Genomic DNA, 20,370 nt, shown 5'->3' on the forward strand with positions numbered 1-20,370 from the left:
AACACAGAAGAGAAGACAAAGATGAGTATATTTTGAGGGATGTTAAAGAAGGGGGAGGGGTTGATTATTCAGAACAGGGCAAAAACACATATAATCACTTTGAGGTTATGGCTGGGAAAGAGGTAAGAAAGACACCTTACATTCTAAGACACTGGAATTTTATTTTGGAAATGGTGAGACAATGAAAGAGTTAAAGTAAACTAAAGAGACAAGATTCAATCCGTTCAAATTCAGAAATGAACAACTGCTCTTTGTTGATTAAACAACACTCCCCTCAACCACCTAAAACTGTTCCCCACAGAGCAAAAAATGCTTGCCCAACTTCTGGAATTCTGGCTTTCCAAGTGATATAGTTAAGTCACAGTCATGTACTTCTTCAGATACATTACAGGTTTTGAGTCTATTTCCTATAAAATCATTTCTCTAGAGAAAAGTCTAGAATGTAGCACTGCAACTTTCTTGGATGTACTGTCGACGTGGGATATGCGTGCTTAATATTTTGCATAGAAAAACAAAACAAAATAAAGAACTCAAATTTTGAGAGGCACAGTGGGCTTAAAAAGTTGTAGGTATGAGTGAAGCTCACAACCTCCACTACAGGAGAAAAACTCAATTTACATAAGGTGCTCACCTTGGAATGTGCAGAGATGCATATGAAAAACACAATGAAAAGTAATTATGATAATGTCCAGGATCAGCAGCTAAGGCAAGAAAGCTCAAGTTTATTAAAATCACAAAACCCAATAAAACTGGTCATCATAAAATTAGCTATTGGCTTGTGCAAACACTATAATCTCATGTTATAAAAACTTTTAAAATGTTACCTACTATGCAGCTTATTAACTATAATTTTAAAATGCCATTACACCTGTAAAAATACAAAGAAGCAGTGGGAATATAGACAAAAATAGAAGATGTCTGTGATTTGAAACTATGCCATTAACCAAACACTGGCTTTACTGCAATACAAGAAAACTCTAATCTCACAGTGATAACACTGGTTCAGAGAACAGCCGGAGAGCATAAAAGCCTAGAGAGGGTGAGAGGGCCTAGCAAGTACGAGTGCACAGTCTCTGGGCACCCTCTTCTAGTTCTCACAGAGCTCCCCGAGGCCAAAACTCAATACAGGTTCCCCTCACCCAATCTCTATTCTTTCTACTGGGTCAACTATGGTTCTGAGCTTCTGCTGGAAAACAGAAAGGTTCTCAGTGGACAAAGCAGGACAAACCATCTAGCTTTGTGGCCTTTTCCTCCTGCTCTGTACACCTGAGCAATGACCCAAAGTCTCAAGCAGTAACTTAACCCCTTAAGGCGGGACAAAAATAGGTGAAGAGCAAAGTGGGTGGAAGTGGCTTAAGTGCTCCTAAATGTAGAAATGATTTTAAATAGGACTTTTTGATCAAATCCATTCTGTGCAGATTTATCAGGTTTTAACTGTGATTTCAGGCCAATTATGGAGAGTTAACTGAATTTCTCTTCCATTACTTCAAAAAAAAGACTAGCATGGAGATTCTATCTATTGTAAAACCTATCATTTAATGTACTCTAACCACTTCTACCATGAAAATCTTACAACTTTCTCTTTCTTTAAACTACACCACAATATCCAGAAAAGTAGCTGATAATGTAAGTGTTCAACGGAAATGTATAATTTGCCCATTACACAAACCTTAAAACAGAAAACAGCCTATATATTTCAAACTGACTACCTGTCAAGATCCAGTTTGACAGAAATGCTTAAAAGAGAAGGAAATTTTAAGCCATAAAGAGATAATCAGATAAAAAATGCCTCCAACATTTCTTTCCAACTGAGAAAAATCCTTACTTTTCAACGTTAAGAAAATGCACAGCTGAATGATGAAACACAACATTAGCATCTGAAGGACCATTCTTACTTTCATTCATCTAATTTTGGAATTTTCATTATCTTAAAGGGAAAGGACGAATTCAAATACCAGAAATGTATCAACAATAAAGTTAGTACTTATCAGATTACTAGGTTAAAAAGATACTTACGATTTTTGCATTTTTCCCACTTTTCCTTAGTTGCTGAACAGCAAAAGCATGTTCAACATTATCCATTGAAACTCCATTAACCATTGCAACTCGGTCATTCTCCCTAGGGGATAAAGACGGTTACCAAAATAACATGTTAGAGAAAAACATACAGATAAGCTGGTGAAGACACTGTAAAATTGGGTACTTCTAGAAAGTATTCTTAATTATGGGCTATTAATCTGCGTGTTTTCAAATCACTGGTAAAATAATGTCAAAACATTTACTTTCAAATCTATCACAAAAACATTTAGTAAGTAATTAACCAACCACCTAGCTTTTCAGCTACTAACACAGTGCCGCCCCCCCCCCACCTCAACACACACAAAGGATTCAGCAGGGATTATAATACACAAAATGATTTCTGGTGATACAACTATAGCATACTGAATAATACTTAGTCAGACAGCTGGAAGCATTCTGTTTCAAAAATAAAAAGTTATTTTCCTTTCCTTTCAGTTACATTTTAATTCTTCAGATTATAGTCATTTTTGTTAATATGCTTTTTGTTTCTCTTATCTTGCCAATCTGCTTAATAAAAAAAGCCAGACTCTGGGTGGGCCACAGTGGCTCAGCAGGCAGAGTTCTGGCCTGCCATGTCGAGAACCTGGGTTCGGTTCCCGATGCCTGCCCATGCAAAAAAAAAAGCCAGACTCAGGGAGACAGGCTCCTGATGGCAAGATTCTAACTAGAACTGAGTAACAAGTTTCTTTTCCACTGTTTTTACTTTCAGTTACTTTCTATTTATGATAAGTGATACCAGCTTTACATTTATGAAGCTTCCTTCTTAAATAAATAAAAATGTGTGTTAATTCAAGGAAAACTATCAAATAATTCATAGCATAGGTAGTATGTGAATATGGCAAAACCACTGAAAAGGTGTGTCAGTGATGGGAAGTTAGGAATGGTGCCAGCGACAAAGGCACCGAGAGAAGAAATGCGCTTACTGCAGCTGTCCTTCAGCTGGTCCTCCTTTCAGAACATCTGAAATTACTATTGAGGTTTCCCCACTCTGAAAATGAGGATTATCTCTTCCACCAGATATTGCAATTCCAAATCCAAATCCAGGAGCCTAAAGTAATAATGAGAGTTGATACTAAGTATGATAATTGTCCATTGTTTTATATTATACAGTCTAGAGCAGTGAAAATAGAAAATTACAATCTTACTATGTCTTCATGCACTTATTCACATATATGGTTATATATAAGGATTATCCATCCCTGGACAGAATGTATGCTGTAATAAAATAATTACTGGGAATAATGAAATGTTAAAAATTGTTAATTAAATTAACATTCTTTAAGAACTGAAATACACTAGTATTGCAATCTCTACCCCAATTATATTTTTAGCCCTTAGCCCCTCCCGTTATTTATTTTCTTTTTATCCTTATTTTTTTACTCATCTGTTCATAATAAAAGGTGCATCAGGCACAGGGCTTACACCATTACAAAGTCACACTGTAAAAGCTATATGGTTATACAACTGTCTTCACAAATCAAGGCTACTAGAATACAGTTCAACAGTTTCAGGTACTTCCTCTTGCCACTCCAATACACCAAAAACTAAGAAGGGTTATCTATATAATGCATAAGAATAATCTCGAAGATAACCTTTCAACTCTGCTGGCATTCTCTCAGTCACTGAAACTTTTGTCTCATTTTCCTCTTCCCCCTTCTGGTCAAGAAGGCGTTCTCAATTCCTTGATGCCAGGCCCCCGCTCATCTCCAGGAGTCCTGTCCCACACTGCCACAGAGATCTAAACCCCTGAGAGTTCTGCCCTACGTAGGGAGGAGGGCAGTGAGTTCACCTACCAAGATGGCTTAGGGAGGCCACATCTAACAACAAAAAAGGTTCCCTGAGGGTGACACACTTAGTCATAGTCAAAAGTAGACTCAGCTTCTTCTTTGCAAGAATAAGTTTCATAGGGGCGAGCCCCAAGATCTAGGGCTCAGCCTATTGAATTGGGTGCCCCTAATGACTGCCAGAATATAAGGAATACACCACATGGGGAAGTTTATATAATATTTCCTCCTTTTTCCCCAGTCCCCCAAGGGAACTTTACAAATATTTTTTTATTCTCTGCCAAAATTATTCTGGGATGCATTGGGGCATCGCACTATGTACAAACCAGCAAGATTTCACACCCTTTTCAAGAATCCATGTAATTACAGAGTGTGAATAAACTGACCAGGCATTAAATTAGAGAATACGCTACCAAAAATATAAATTTTGCAACAAAGACACATCTCTTCCTTTAACCTCACACAGAAGTTGAAGTTTTAAAATAGTCATTATCATCCTTTACCCTGTATTCTGATTTACCTTAGTTCTATCCAGATCAGCTTTCTTCATATCTCTAGTTAACGTGATAATTTTTTCAATTTTTTAAACAGCTGCTTTATAGAGTAATGCTGACTTCACAGATTCAGAGCTTTAAATCTGAGTCTCAGGTGTCACAGAAATACCCCAAGTTCCAGAAACGACTAGGTTATAGACAAAAAGCTCGGCATCACACAATTTAGGAATAACAGTTCAATCCCAGAATAGATGTGACTTCTGTAAGAGCTTACAATCTAAGAACCTTTACAACAGGCCCCAATCTGATAACCCATACTCTCAACTTCAAATCTCTGAGTTTGTATATTAGTTACTCTGTATGAGTGAAGGACGCTATTTGACTGTTTTTGACATTTCATTCAACATACTACCCTCGAGGTTATTCACCTCATGGCAAGCCTCACAACTTCCATTCTTCTTGCAGCAGCCATTTAGCAATCTGTCATATGCATATACCACAGTTTCCCTTTCCATTCCTCAGTCATGTACTCTTAGGTCATCTCCATCAATTGCAAATCACAAACACTGCTGCCATAAACACCAGTGTGCAAACGTCCATTCATGTCCCCACCCTAAGTTTCTCCAAGCACATACTTAGTAACAGGTTGTAGGATCATATGGCAACTCCAACCCTAGCCTCCTGTGGAACCACCACACTGCCTTCCAGAGAGGCTACACCACACTACGTCCCTACCAAGAGTAAATAAATAGTACATCATTTTCTCCAGACTGACATATCAAAGAATACAATTTAAGTAAAAAATTAATAGTTCCTGGTATAACACACAGCCATGCCTTTGCCACCACAATCTGTATGAGGACATTTTCTTTTCTACAAAGAATCCCATACCCCTCCCCCATATCCCCCATTTACTGACATTCAGTTTTGGCATACTGCCTTTGCTACATTCAATAGAAGCATATTACAGTGTTACTGTTAACTATAGACCCTAGCATGCCTTGACCATACTCACATTAAGCTTCATTCAGTGGAATGATTTGTTTTCATGAGAAAGTATCGTGCTATTCATTTCTGAATTTTTCCAATCAAGCCTGTTGCACAATCTGTACTCCTTCAGTACCAAATGCCCAATCTCTACTCTCTTTCTATCTCCTGATAATGTGTTCTTAATTTCAACTCTCAAACTTCACTCATTAATGTTAATTCATATTAGTGAGACCATTACAGTATTTGTCCTTTTGTTTCTTTAATTTCATATAGTATAATGTCTTCAAGGTTCATTCATTTTATTACATGCTTCATGACTTTATTCGGCATTATAGTTGTGTAATATTCCATCATATGTATATACCACAGCTTGTTTAGCCACTCATCCATTGATGGACATTTGGGCTATTTCCATCTCTTGGCAATCATGAATAATGCCACTGTTAACAGCAGTGTGCAAATGTCCATTTGCATCCTTGCCTTCAATTTTTAATAATGGGACTGCTGGATCCTATAGCAATTCTATACTTAGCTTTCTGAGGACACGCCAAACTGCTTTCCAGAATGGTCACATGGTTCTACAATCCCACCAACAGTGAATAAGTGTGCCTCTTTGTCCACAATCTCTCCAGCACTTGTCACAATGAGATATCATCTCATACTAGAATGGCCATTATCAAAAAATGTCTATTCAAATCCTCTGCCCATTTTCCAATCATGTTATTTGTCTTTTTGTTGATGAGTTATAAAGTTCTTTATAAACTCTGGATACAAGTCCCTTATTGCTCTATGACCTGCATATATTTTCTCCCATTTTACTGGTTGCCCTCTGTGTTCTCTGAAGTACAAAAGATTTTAGCTCTGATGAAGTCCAATTTACAAATTTTGCTTTTGGTGTCAAAACTAAGAAACCACTGCCCACCAATGTGCAAAGATTTATTCCTACGTTTTCTTCTAAGAGTTTTATAGTTTTAGCTCTTTCAGTTTGGTCCATAATCCATTCTGAGTTAATTTTTACATATGGTGTGAGGTAGAAGTCTAAACTAGTTCTTCTGCAATTGCATATAAACAGATGTACCAAAACCATTTGTGAAAAAAGACTATTCTTTCTTCCACTGCACTGCCTTAGCATCCTTATTCCAAGTTTACTTTTTATTCAATCACCTTCCTAGTTGAAAACTTATCATAGATTATCTTGTAACTAGCTTCCTTGCTTTCAACACACTTTCACCCTTTAATTCCTTGGTATACAATGATTCATTTAATCTTTTACAATTTCCTGTTTTTCAGAAAATAAAATGATTGCCTCTAGTAGAGATGACCAACCCATTCTTGAGAACTTACTTCATTTCTCAAAGGATTATAAAAACATATGTACTTCCTAAAATAGAACATTTCAAATCAAACATGTATGGGTATGTAAAGGTGGCAGGGGGAGACAGGGTGGACACAGGACCCTCCGGACAAGGACTAAGAGGTTATAAAATTCAGTAAGTCTTCCTACCCTTAAGAAACTGGTAATTCAGTCAGAGATGAGGAAGACTACCACCTAAGATATATATTCATGTCACTGAGGACCAGTAGAGAGATCAAGTGCACAAGGCAAGGATTTCTCTTAATACTATTCCAGGGCCTATCTCAGTACACAGCACACAGTGGAACAACAAATAACTGTTTAGTTTTGAAGAATAAACAGGATTTCAATGGTTTCAAGTACTCTACAATGAAAAGTTTCCTCTGACAATGCAAATGAAAGGATGAGGTAATTTTAAAGCATAATGTCTTATTAGTCTTGACAATAAATAGCAGAAAATGTTAAGAATTCTAATCTATGATTTTTTATTCTTTTAAAAGACCAAGTTACTTCTGCCTTTCATAACTTCATAAAATTCATAAGGATTTGCCCTTATCTGACAACAAAATACCTATACTCTGGGTTACTTTAAAAAAAAAAAAGAACTAATTATCCCCTTTACTTACAAGCACTGTCAAAAGCACACTTGCTTATCTCAGTCTGTTTCTTTCATCTGCCAGTGTTTCTTAAAGATGTGATGCCATGGGCTTCCATTTCAAACAGTTATTTGTTTAAATGCATATGAGGGACCCTATCCCAGCAAACTGAATTAAAATATCTGGTAGGTGGGTGGGGTTGATCCAGTTGAGTCCTTTTTATAATAAATGTGGCGAGCCACTGCTCTAGATTAGCTGTCAGAAAACTACAAGGCTCACAGATGAAATGTGGCCAGTTGCCCATTTTTGTAAATAAAGTTTTATTACGACACAGAAACACCTATTTGTTTACCTACTGACTATGGCTACTTTGCAACACAACTGTGAAGCTGAGTACTTGTAAAGAGATGCATGGTGCGCAAAATACTTATTTACTACCCAGCTCCTTCAGAAAAAGTTTGCTAAGCCCTGCTATAGGGATCATCTAAATTTTATCCTGGACCAACTTAGAACCCCAAAGAACTGAATTATTTAAAAGCACTATTTTGCAGCCACAGGGAATGAAAAATTATGCTTCTTCATAAACTTTCTCTTTGCACTAACAAGATTATTAAAAATACCTAATAAAAATCAATTCCTGGAGGGATAGTTGTTGAGAACTTCCATGTTTTCACACTCTTTGATGAGGCCCACAAGCAACACTGCTCTGTTCCCAGCACAACAGTTAACATGTTTCAAAACAAAAGTTATTAACTATATACGTTTCTTATCTCTATGTATCTTCTGATGATATTTTTCTGAGAACCCAATTACCATCACCCCCAAACACACACACAAACACACAGTGAAAGAAAAGTGAAGCATAAGAAGAGGCCAGTTAGTTACAAAAGGGACTTACTTTCAACTTCTAGACCTGAGGTCTCACATTTGCCTGAGTATTACTGATCATGATGAGCTGGTGTGACACTTTGAACATGTTCAGAAAAAAAGATTCTATTTGGACTCTTTTCCCACTTTCCCTAACTTAACAAACAGATCTGTAGAAAATACATTTGGTATTACTCTTATCTCAATTCCTAACAAAACCAGGCAAAACAGTAGAAATGAAAAACATACTTCATCAAAATTAAGTAACTTATTTCATTTATATTTTGTCTATTTAGAAACTGAAAAGGTTTTAAGAAAAACAAACTAATGTGATAGTGCCACATTACACTTAGGGTCTCATATGACGTAACTCACACCTTAAGAAACCATAAAAACCCAACGCAAATAGGAGAATAGGAAATACCAAAATAAGAGCAAATATCAATGAAACAGAAAACAGAAAATAAGGAAATCAATGAAAATAGCTACCTTTTAGAAAAACAATCAATAAAATCGCTAAACTTCTAGTCAGATTGAGCAAAAATTTAAAGACACAAACTACCAATATTAGAAATGAAAGAAGGCATATCACTACAGACCTTACAACATTAAAATAAGATAGCATTATGAACATTTTTAAGTCCTTAAATCTGACAATCTAGATAAAAGGGACAAAATATTTTGAAAGAATTTACCAATGCTCACTCAAGAGGAAATGTATAACATTAATAGTTCTATACAAATTAAATATATTGAAATGAGGTTAAAAAGCCTTCTCACAAAGTAATCTCCTAGACCAAGAAGCTAGGCTCGTGAATTCTAGAAAACACTTAAGAAAAAATAACTCCAAGTCTATACAAACTATACCAGAAAATAAAAGAACAGGAAACACTTTCCAACTCCTTGCTTTAATGTTTTTTTTCAATCCCCTTGATAGAAAACAGGACAAAAAATCCAAGAAAAAAATACTGATCAATATTCACATGAACAGAGAAACAATTATCTTCACAAAAAAAGTAAATCTAGCAACATAAAAAACGGATAATGAAAATTTATCAACTCTTATGAAAGACATAAATATACATGTCCAAGAAGTCCAACATCCTCCAAAGAGAATAACCTTAACAGATTACTATGAGACACATATTAATCAGAATGTCAAATGCAAAAGAAAGAATTTCGAAAACAGCAAGAGAAAAGCAATTCACTACATACAAGGGATCCTCAAAAAGACTGTCAATTTCTCATCAGAAAACATGGAGGTAAGAAGACAGTGGTATGATATATTTAGGTACCAAAACAGAAAAACTAAAATCTTTACTCAGCAAAATTATCCCTCAAAAATGAGGGAACGTTTAAAATATTCACAGGTAAACAAACTGAAAGAGTTCATCAAAAGAAGACCTGAGCTAAAAGAATTACTAATTACTGCAGACTGAAGGAAAAGACAGGTGAGTGGCTTGGTGCACTCTGAAGAAATGAAGACCTTTAGTAAAGGTAATGAAAAGGCTAAATGTAAAACCCAAGAGAACTGTATCCTAAATACACAACTCTACTCTTTAACTCCCATAAGAATGAGAATACAATTGGACCAAAAAAAGGCATATTTCCTGAGAGAACACACAAAATATGAAGTAATATGTAGCAAAAACAACATAAAAATGGGAGACAGAGGGATAAGGAAGCACAGACAGAATGCTTATGTTATTGAAGCTAAACTGATATCTTTCCAAATAAGGTTAAAGACTTAGGAAATACACAGAAACAGAAATCCTTAGATAGGGATCAAAAAAGATCAACTACATAGAAAAGGAGGTTGCAATAAAGGAAAAGAGAGACGAAAAAGATATGACATAATAACAAAGGACAATGAATGAATCTTGAGAACAGTTATGTTGAATGACATAAACCAGAAACGAAAAGACAAATATTATTATGCCTCACTAATATGGACTACCTATAATATGCAAACCTTAAGAACTGGATTCCAGAGCACAGGTTATCAGGTGAAAGCCTACTGTAAAGGTTCCTCCTAGATTATAAGATGTTACAGCAATCACATCTGTACCAGAGTTGTAACTATTATTTCTAAATTCTGAGATGCTGAGTGCTTTGTGTATAATCTCGTCATTCCCTGGAACTTCAGGTATTTGTGTACACCTGAGACTCAGAGGTAGAATTCTGTAGCAATGAAAATCAGCTTTACCCTATACAGCAACTGTTAGAAACACTGAAAATGTGATGAGACCAACTAGAGATATGAATGAAGCTGATTCGGTAGGACTAAGACAAAGCAGATTAAAGGGTAAAAGGATGATACTGTGGATTTTAAAACTACAACTTCTGTGAGACCAAAGGAAGACATGTTTATTTAGTGCAAAATTTATATTTTCACAGTAGCACACCATCTAATCGAACTTCTATGGTCAGCTTATTCAAACACCATTAATTATATGGAACGTGGAATACGGAGTGAGATTTTGCTGGTTTGTACAGGTTGGTGGGGTGCCCTGATACATCTTAGGATACTCTGGGCAGAAGATTTAAAAGTATTTGCGAAGTCCCTATGAAGACCTTGGGAAAAAGGTGGAAATATTAAACTTCCCCACCTGGGGAAGACCTGATATTCTTGATCTGCTGGGCCAGGCCCATGATCCTGGGGCTTGCCCTTATGAAGTTTATTCCTGCAAAGGACAAACTAAGCCTACTTATAATTATGCCTTACAGTCAGCCCAAAAGAACATCTTTTGTTGCTCAGATGTGCCCTCTCTTAAGCCAGCTTCACAGGTCAGCTCACTACCCTCCCCACGATGGGACATGACTCCTGGGAATGAGCCTGGCCCTGGCATCAAGGGAGTGAGAAGGCCTTCTGGAACAAAAGAGAGAAGAGAGAAATGAAACAAAATAAAGTTTCAGTGGCTGAGATATGTCAAACAGAGTCGAGAGCTCATTCTGGAGGTTATTCTTATACAGTATATAGACATTCCCCCCTTTCAGTTTTGGTACACAAACAACAAAATAAGAAAAGCAGATAAATGAGACCTCATCAAAATTAAAAACTCATCTGCATCAAAGACTTTATCATGAAAGTGGAAAGACAATCTACTTAATGGGAAAAAAATATTTGGAAACCACATATCTGATAAAAGTTTAATATACAGAATATAATAAAAAACCCTACAACTCAAAAATAAAAACAGAAACAACCCAAATTAAAAGTGGGCAGTCTTTTATTCTAAGCCCAACTCTGCAAGGAAAAACATTACCTACTCCTCTATATGGGACAAGACATTCAGGGGTGAAAGTCTCCCTGACATGGGACATGACTCCCAGGAATGCGCCTGACCCTGGCACTGTGGATCAACAATGCCTTTGTGACCAAAAGGGGGAAAAGAAATGTAACAAAATAAGGAATCAGTGGCTAAGAGAGTTCAACTAGATTCGAGAGACCATTCTGGAGGCTACTCTTATGCAAGCTTCAGCTAGATACTGCTAATTGCCATGATTTGCCAAACCCCAATGAACATCATTTCTGTTAACCCTAAAGAATACCTAGGGTTCTATCTGAGATTCTACAAAAGTTTCATGCACTTACTTTACTTTCTAAAAACCTATAACTTCTAGATGGTTCCTAGGCCAAATAAGTCCCGAAACCCACAGGGGCCAGCCTGTCCAAGAACATCAACTAATTTCATTCTCCTATCCTAGACTGTCAACACCCCTTTTCAACATGAAAAAGTCAGAACGGGCATAGCCCTAACATCCATAAAGATTGGGAAAAGAATCAAAGGAGAAGGAGGAGTTACAATAGAAAAGATATGATTTAACAAATGAAAATGACTATTGAATTATTGTATTGATATTTCTTTTAGTCTCCAGTATCTTTGAGCAGCCAGAAGGAAAAACCTGAAATTGTGGAACTTTAACCCATACCAAACTTTGAAATCTGTTCCATAACTACTTGTTAAGATGTACTTTGAAATTTATTGCTGTTTTGTATATATATTATATTTCACAATGTTCTAGTTTGCTAGCTGCCAGAATGCAATATACCAGAAACAGAATGGCTTTCAAAAGGGGGGATTTAATGAGTTCCTAGTTTATAGTTCTAAGGCTGAGAAAATGCCCCAATTAAAACACGTCTATAGAACTATCCAATCAAAGGCATCCAGGGAAGATACCTTGGTTCAAAAGGCTTTGATGAAAGCAGCGTCACCTTACACTTTAAATCTGAAGTGATACATAAAATTTAACTTCACTATTCCTAGAGCTCAGTGCTGTTCTGATCAGTAAAGTGAATTCTACTCCAAAGGAACTTGTTGCAGCATTTAAAGGATTGATTCAGTTATAAATCTAATTAAGCATATCAAGTGTATATAGGAAATCATTTGCGAAATATATAGCAGAGTATCTATAACTTCATTTATTCACTCAATCATTCAGAAATACTGACTGAATCCTCAAAATAAACAAGGCACTGGGGATATAACAGAGTAACACAGATGGGCAATTTAGTGGGGGCACAGACATTAAACAACTAAGTATGATACCTGGTAATATGTGAACACCCATGATAAAACACCAAGGATAAAGGGGCCATGTGAGGGTGAGGGAATCAGAAGCACTGTTTTCAGGCCCGGGCAGATCAGGAAGTCCTCTCCTCCTCAACCCTCAATCATCTTCCATCCTCACTAATGTTATGTCTTCCAAAGCTTCCCATAGCCTGTTCTTTTAAATGTCTAAGACATTCACAGCTGTTTTGTCAGTCATTGTAGTAATGTAGATGATGTCTGACACAAATCATGGTAAACTACTGAGCCAAATGCAAGACTTCAAATCCATAGCTAATGGTTGTCTTTAATGATAACTAATCACCATACCAGAAGTTGTGTTGCAAAAGGAGGAGACAAGACCAGCACAGAGACCCCAAGGTGCCCTCGGGCACCCACAGAGCTCTGTGATTATTCAAGGATGGCTTGATTTAGGCATGATCAGGCAGGAGAAGGGGTTGAGTATGTGCCCCAGAAATGGTGGAGAGCCACGGTGCAGCCCGATGCTTGGGGAGGGTGGAGCCAAGAAAAAGGTGGTCTCCCAATGTCCCCCCCACTCCAGGTGCATTCGAAGAGAGGCAGGCCTCCGCGAGAGAAGAACGACATAGTCATGAGAAGCAGAGAGCCCACAAGCCAACAACCTTTGGAGATGAAGAAGGAAAATGCCTCCCAGGGAGCTTCATAGAACAGGAAGCCAGGAGAGAAAGCTAGCAGATGACGCACGCTGTGCTTGCCATGTGCCCTTCTAGCTGAGAGAGAAACTGTGATTGTGTTCACCACGTGACTTCTCACTTGAGAGAGAAACCCTAAACGTCACTGGACTTTTGAACCAAGGTATCTTTTCCTAGATTCCTTTGATTGGACACTTCTATAGACTTGTTTTAACTGGGACATTTTCTCGGCCTTAGAACTGTAAACTAGCAACTCATTAAATCCCCCTTTTCTAAAAGCCATTCTGGCAGCTAACAAACTACAACAGATTTGGTACCTGAGAAGTGGGGTGCTGCTGCAGTTGCAAATACCAGATATGTTGGAACAGTTTTTCGGATGGCTAAGGCGAAGATTTTGGAGGAACTGTGAAGAGAATGATAGAGAAGTCTTGGAGTGCTTGAAGAGACTGTTGGTATAAACGGAACCACTGCCAATGTGGACAAAGGGGGACACAAAAGGGACAAACTGGAGTTTGCAGAGTAAGAACCATAGAAGCTCAGGTCTGAAGCCAAGAAACCTCAGCCAGGAGAGCGGACCCACCCACATACATGGAAAGGGTGAGTTTGCCCTGAAGGGCAGAGAATGAGTCTCCCATCTCATTGCAGTGGAAGAGTTCTGCCACCTCAGGCCTTAGAAAAGGTACAGCACACTCCTTGGGGACTGGGGAGAACCTGGTTGCCACCACATGGAGGGGTTAAGTGTGTGCCCCAGAAATAGCAGAGACCCCAGGTGTGGCCCTGATGCCTGGAGAGAGTGGAGCTCAGAAAAAGGTGGTCTCCTCAATGTTCCCCGAGGTTGATTTGGAAAGAGGCAGGCCAATGGATAAGCCCTTGGAAAGGGTAGGCGTGCCACTTTCTAAAGCTGAAGGATAAATGACTTTCAGACTTTGAAATCCAATGTTGTTTGCCCTGCAGGTTTTCCCTCCAATTTCTCCCTGCAGATCCTGTGACTGTCCCTCCTTTGCATATTGGCACGAGATGTTTTGAGATTCACAGGTTCACAGCTAGAAGAGAATTTTTGCACCTTAATATTGTTTAAGGTGATGCATGTAGTTGCCAAGTTGACAAGGGGTAGACATGTGGTAGTTAGATTCAGTTGTCAACTTGGCCAGGTGAAGGTGCCTAGATCTATCTATTGCTGTGGACGTGAGCCAATGGTAGGTGACCCTCATCTGTTGCTCATTACATCTGCAGTCAGCTAAGAGGTATACCTGCTGTAATGAATGTTGTTTGATTTAATTGGCTGGTGCTTATGAGAGAGTTCAATGTAGCACAGCCCATGCAGCTCAGCATACCTCATCTCAGCACTTGTAGCTCAGCCCAGGCCTTTGGAGGTGCAGAAAGGAATCACCCTGGGGAAAAGTTGCTGGAACCCAGAGGCCTTGAGAGAAGGCTAGCAGAGATCACCCTGTGCCTTTCCACATAAGAAAGAACCTCAGTTGAAAGTTAGCTGCCTTTCCTCTAAAGAACTAACAAAATAAACCCCCTTTTATTAAAAAACAATCCATCTCTGGTGTGTTGCATTCTGGCAGCCAGCAAACTAGAACACACAATTTTAAAAAAATGGGCAAAAGATGTGAATAGACATTGCTACAAAGAGGATACAGGTATGGCTAAAAGGTACATGAAAAAATGCTCAAAATCATGAGCTATTAGGGAAATGTAAATCAAAACCACCATGAGATATCATTTCACATGGTCTAGAATGGTTATTTTAAAAACAGAAAATTATAAACATTGGAGAGAATGTGGAGAAATAAGAGCATTTATTTACTGCTGGCAGGAATATAAAATTGTGCAGCTGTTACAGAAAACAGTTTGTCAGTTCCTCAAAAAGGTACATATAGGTATATACTCAAAAGAATTGAAAGTAGGAACTTGAACAGGTATTTGCACATCGACATTCATAGCAACATTATTCACAATTGCCAAAAGATGGAAGTAACCAAAGCATCCATCAACCAATGAATGGATACATAAAATGTGGTATATACATACAGTGGAATATTATTCAGCATTAAAAAGGAATGAAGTTCTGATTCATGCGACAACATGGATGAACTCTGAAGGTATCATGTTAAGTGAAATAAGCCAGAGAGAAAAAGACAAATATTGTATGAGCTCAATGATATGAAAGAATTACAATAAGCAAAGCTCACTGTTAGAATGAGAAAAAAGATTACCAGAGGATGGGTGTGGGATAGAGAATGGGGAATTAATGCTTAATCTGGTGGTGATGGCAGACAACATTGTGAATGTAATGAACAACACTAAATTGTACCTGTGAATATGGTTAAGAGGGAAAATTTTAGGTCATAGAAATGTTACAAGAATAAAAATTAAAAGAAAACACATAGGAATGTATAACACAATTAATCCTCCTGAAAAGGATGGAACTATAGTTCACAGTACATTTATAAAATACTCTTCTATGAATTATAACAAATGTACCTTATTACTACAAGGTATTAATAATAGGATGGTATACAGGAACTCTGCATTTTATATATTCTATGCATGATATTGCTTTAAACCTATAAATTAAAAAATTAATACTAAATAAATACATTAAAAATTTAAAAATGAAAAATCTTCCAGAAGTTGGTGCCCTATAACACTGGTGAGATATGTAAATAATATTAACATGTTGATGTGGGCAATTTCGTAAGAAAAGAAAGAGCTGTAATAACACTACAGTATCACTAGTATAGGTAAGATTCAATTAAACACTATCCCATTTTGCCTTAAGAGAGAACAATCTACTTTGTAACAGTAATTTTCTACTATAAAAGTCCACATTTTGTAAACTTGTAATATGAGTTGGAAATGTGTCTGTCAGAAGTTAAAAAAAAAAAAAAAAGACTACTACTTAAAATAACACCAAGAAATATACAATACTTGACAATAAATGTAGCAAAATATGTGCAGGATCTATATGCTGAAGACCACAAAACAGTGATTAAGCAAATCACAGAACAGAGAGACAATGTGCATATGATTTGGAAGATTCTATATTGTTAACATGTCAATTCTTCCCCAAATTGATCGTTACATTCATTGCAATTCCAACAAAAATACGAATCGTTTTTTTTAATGGACATGTTTTTTCTAAAGTTTACGTAGAAAGGCAAAAAAAAACTTAGAAAAGCCAAAACAATTTTGTGAAAAAAAATTTTAACGACTTGCACTAACTGATATGCAACCTTGATATAAAGCTACAGTAATCAAGACACAAGTGAATGGTAGAATGATAGACACAGAGATTAACCGGAGTCTAGAGACAGACCCACAACATATAATCCAATTAGCTTTGACAAATGTACAAAAGCATTTCATTTTTCAACAAATGTCTGCTCAAAAAAGTGAACATTCATATACCAAAAAAATTCTCTACACGTAACTCTTAATTTAAAATTTAACTCATAAAACTTCGAGAAGAAAACAAAGGGGAAAGTAAAATCTTTGTGACACTGGGTTTGGCAAAGATTTCTCAGACACTTGGCAAAGATTTCTCAGACACAAGAAAAAAAACCTATGATCGATGAAATCAAAATTAACAAACTGGGCTTTATCAAAATTAAAAACTTAGGCTCTACAAAAAACACTGATAAGAGAAGGAAAAGGCAAGCCTAACTAAAGATTGGAAAAAAATATTTGCAAAACAATATCTGATAATGGGATAATCACATGGAAAAGAATGAAACGTGGCTGCCAATGCAAAACATACAAAAAAAAATCTGACAAAGAACTTGTTTATCTAGAACATAAAAGAACTCTCAAGACTCACTAAGAAAACAAACAACCTAATTTAAAATGGGCAAACGATTTGAAACATTCTACCAAAGAAAATATGGATGACATATTGGTTTGAAAGGATGTATGTCCCCTAGAAAAGCCATGTTTTAATCTAAATCCCATTTTGTAAGGGCAGAATAATCTCTATTCAATACCGTATGCTTGAAACTGTAATCAGATCATCTCCCTGGATGATGTGATTTAGTCAAGGGTGGCTGTTAAAATGGATTAGGTAATGACATGTCTCCACCCATTTGGGTGGGTTTTGATAAGTTTCTGAAGCCCTATAAAAGAGGAAACATTTTGGAGAATGAGAACGATTCAGAGGGAGCAGAGCAGAATGACACAGCCAGGAGAAGCAGAGTCCACCAGCCAGCGACCTCGTCGCTGGAAAGAAGGAAAATGCCTCCCGGGGAGCTTCATGAAACAGGAAGCCAGGAGAAGCAGCTAGCAGATGATGCTGTGTTCGTCATGTGCCCTTCCAGATGAGAGAGGAACCCTGACCGTGTTCACCATGTGCCTTTCCAGATATGAGAGAAACTCTGTGTTTACCATGTGCCTTTCCACTTGAGAGAGAAACCCTGAACTTCATCAGCCTTCTTGAACCAAGGTATCTTTCCCTGGATGCCTTTGGTTGGACATTTCTATAGATTTGCTTTAATTGGGACATTTTCTTGGCCTTCAAACTATAAACTAGCAACTTATTAAATTCCCTTTTTTAAAAGCCATTCCATTTCTGGTATATTGCGTTTCGGCAGCTAGCAAACTAGAACAGATGATAAATGAGCACACAAACAGATGCTCACTAAATAGATGCAAACTAAAACCTTAAGATACCACTACGTATCTACTAACATGTCTAAGATTAAAACTAAACCTAACTATGAAACAGTTTGGCAGTTTCTTATAAAATTAAATATCCACTTATCATATCACCAACAACTGCATCTCCATTTCGAGTTATTTACCCAAGAGAAATGAAAAGTTATGTTCATACAAAATCCTGTACACCAAAGCAGGTTTTAATTATAGTCACCAAAAACTGGAAATGGCCCAAATGTATAATATAAACAAAGCGTGGTAAATTCATACAGGGGAATACTACACAGCAATAAGAAGGAAATAGTGATACCAGCAACATTATGGATAAATTTCAAATGCATTAGGCTTAGTGTTAGAAGCCAGTTTCACAAAGCTACATATTATAAGTCCGTTTATATGGCACTCTGGAAAACATGAAACTATAGGAAGAAAAACAAATCAATGGTTGTTTAAGGGTTGGGGTGCAGAGAGAGGGCACAAATGGGCACAAAGGAAAGTTTGGGGGTGATGGAAGTGTTCTGTATTTTGACTGGGGTAGTGGTATGTGTTTGTCAAACTCAGAAGTGTACACTAAGAAGGGTGAATTTTATTATATATAGATTATACCAGAAAAAAGTTTCAATTCTTGTGAGTAGTTACCTACAAGTGGGATTTCTGGGTCATATAATAATGCTATACTTAGCTTTCTAAGGAACTGCCAAAACTGTCTTCTACACTGGCCTCACCGTTTTACAATCCTGCCAACAACAAATGAGTGCTCCTCATTCTCCACATCTCGCCAACAATTGCAATTTTGTTTTTTTTTGTGTGAGTAGTCATTTTAGTGTACGTGAAATGTTATCTCATGGTGGTTTTGATTTGCATTTCCCTAACAACTCATGATTTCAAGCATCTTTTCATGTACTTTTTAGCCATACACACATCCTCTTTTGAGAAATGTCTATACAAATCTTTTGTCTATTTTTAAACTGGGCTGTCTTCTTATTTTTGTGTTGTAGGATTTCTTTATATATTCTGGATATTAAACCCTTATTAGATATGTGGTTTCCAAATATTTTCTATTAAGTAGACTGCCTGCTCATTTTCATTGTAAAATCTTTGATGCACAAAAGCTTTTAATTTTGATGAGGTTCCATTTATCTATTTTAAAGAAAATTCAATATAATGTGATAAAATACCAAAGTATTATATCACAATTATCTAGCCAATAGATTCTAGTTAAAAAGAATATTTAAAGGCTAGCCAATTAAATGATTACAAGGTATGAAGTTATTTAATGTTCAATTATATATATCTGATTTAGATACATTACCCATCAGCAGATTTGAACAAAGGAAGTCCGTATTTCAGCTATGTAAATTAGAAACCAAGGTACTATTTAGTGATTTCTTTCACCATTTGGTGAGACATTTAAAAAGTCAACTATACCTAATCTCAAATTACTTTTATTTTTATAGTTAATTTGCCCATTATCTCTTAGGCACAGACTCAAACATTCTTGAGATTAGCACAGACAGAGTTCAAGTACATGCTCCCCCCCACTTTCCATCATCCTAGTAAGTATATGGCCTATGCTTAAATACTCTCTAGTCTCTTTTTATATGGTCTCTAAGAGGGAGAGTAATCATTACAGTCAGCTCTCTTGAATGGGAGGAGAAAGGAGAGTTATGGGAGGCACTTTATGTCAAGTATAAATAACAAGCCTCGTTTTAAACATGTAAAAACCAAGGATTTAGAAGGGGGTTGGATCACTTGCTCGGGTTTCTAAAGCAAGAGAAAATAGCAGAACTGAGGTTCAAATTCAAAGCAGTCTCACTGCAGACAAAACTGACCAAGTTAAAGCAATAGCAATACATATTTCAAATCAATAAGTATTTTGGGGGATTTTATTTTGCACATGACCCTAGATTACCTGACTTAATCTATAGCCCGAAACCTATAATACATACATACATACTCAAAAAAGGTTAAAACACTTTACAATTTACACCAATGTACTGAGTCTAAATTTCAAAATTTAGAAAATAAATCATTTAATTTCTTAAGTAAATAGTAAAAACAGCGTAAGATTATACAAATAACCAAAATGGCTATGTAAAAAGTAATTGTGTTCACTTTCCTTAAAGAATGTAGTGCAACTCTAATTTTAAACAAAGGAATATAAAACATTTTTCCCTGGTTTCCTGACATCTGGCTTTCCTCTATTGTTTTAAAAAGTTGCCTGTATCCTGAGTTATACACACATTATTTACTGCACAGAAGCTTACCCTGTGAAGCGTCACTGTGTGTTGTTCCCATATAGCTGTTTCCTCCATTGTTGTGTTCTGAT

General features: G+C 36.7%; 1 protein-coding gene across 1 annotated transcript in view; it reads right to left on the reverse strand.

Moving 5' to 3' along the window:
* Positions 1-20,370, reverse strand: part of TJP1 (tight junction protein 1) — a 315,639-nt gene that overhangs the window by 81,325 nt on the left and 213,944 nt on the right. Inside the window, 3 exon segments of the mRNA XM_077124011.1 lie at positions 2,017-2,119; positions 3,003-3,127; positions 20,309-20,365. Of these exon segments, the coding sequence (XP_076980126.1) occupies positions 2,017-2,119; positions 3,003-3,127; positions 20,309-20,365 (285 nt within the window).

The sequence above is a fragment of the Tamandua tetradactyla genome, chromosome 12 (assembly GCF_023851605.1).
Source record: "Tamandua tetradactyla isolate mTamTet1 chromosome 12, mTamTet1.pri, whole genome shotgun sequence".
Classification (NCBI taxonomy): domain Eukaryota; kingdom Metazoa; phylum Chordata; class Mammalia; order Pilosa; family Myrmecophagidae; genus Tamandua; species Tamandua tetradactyla.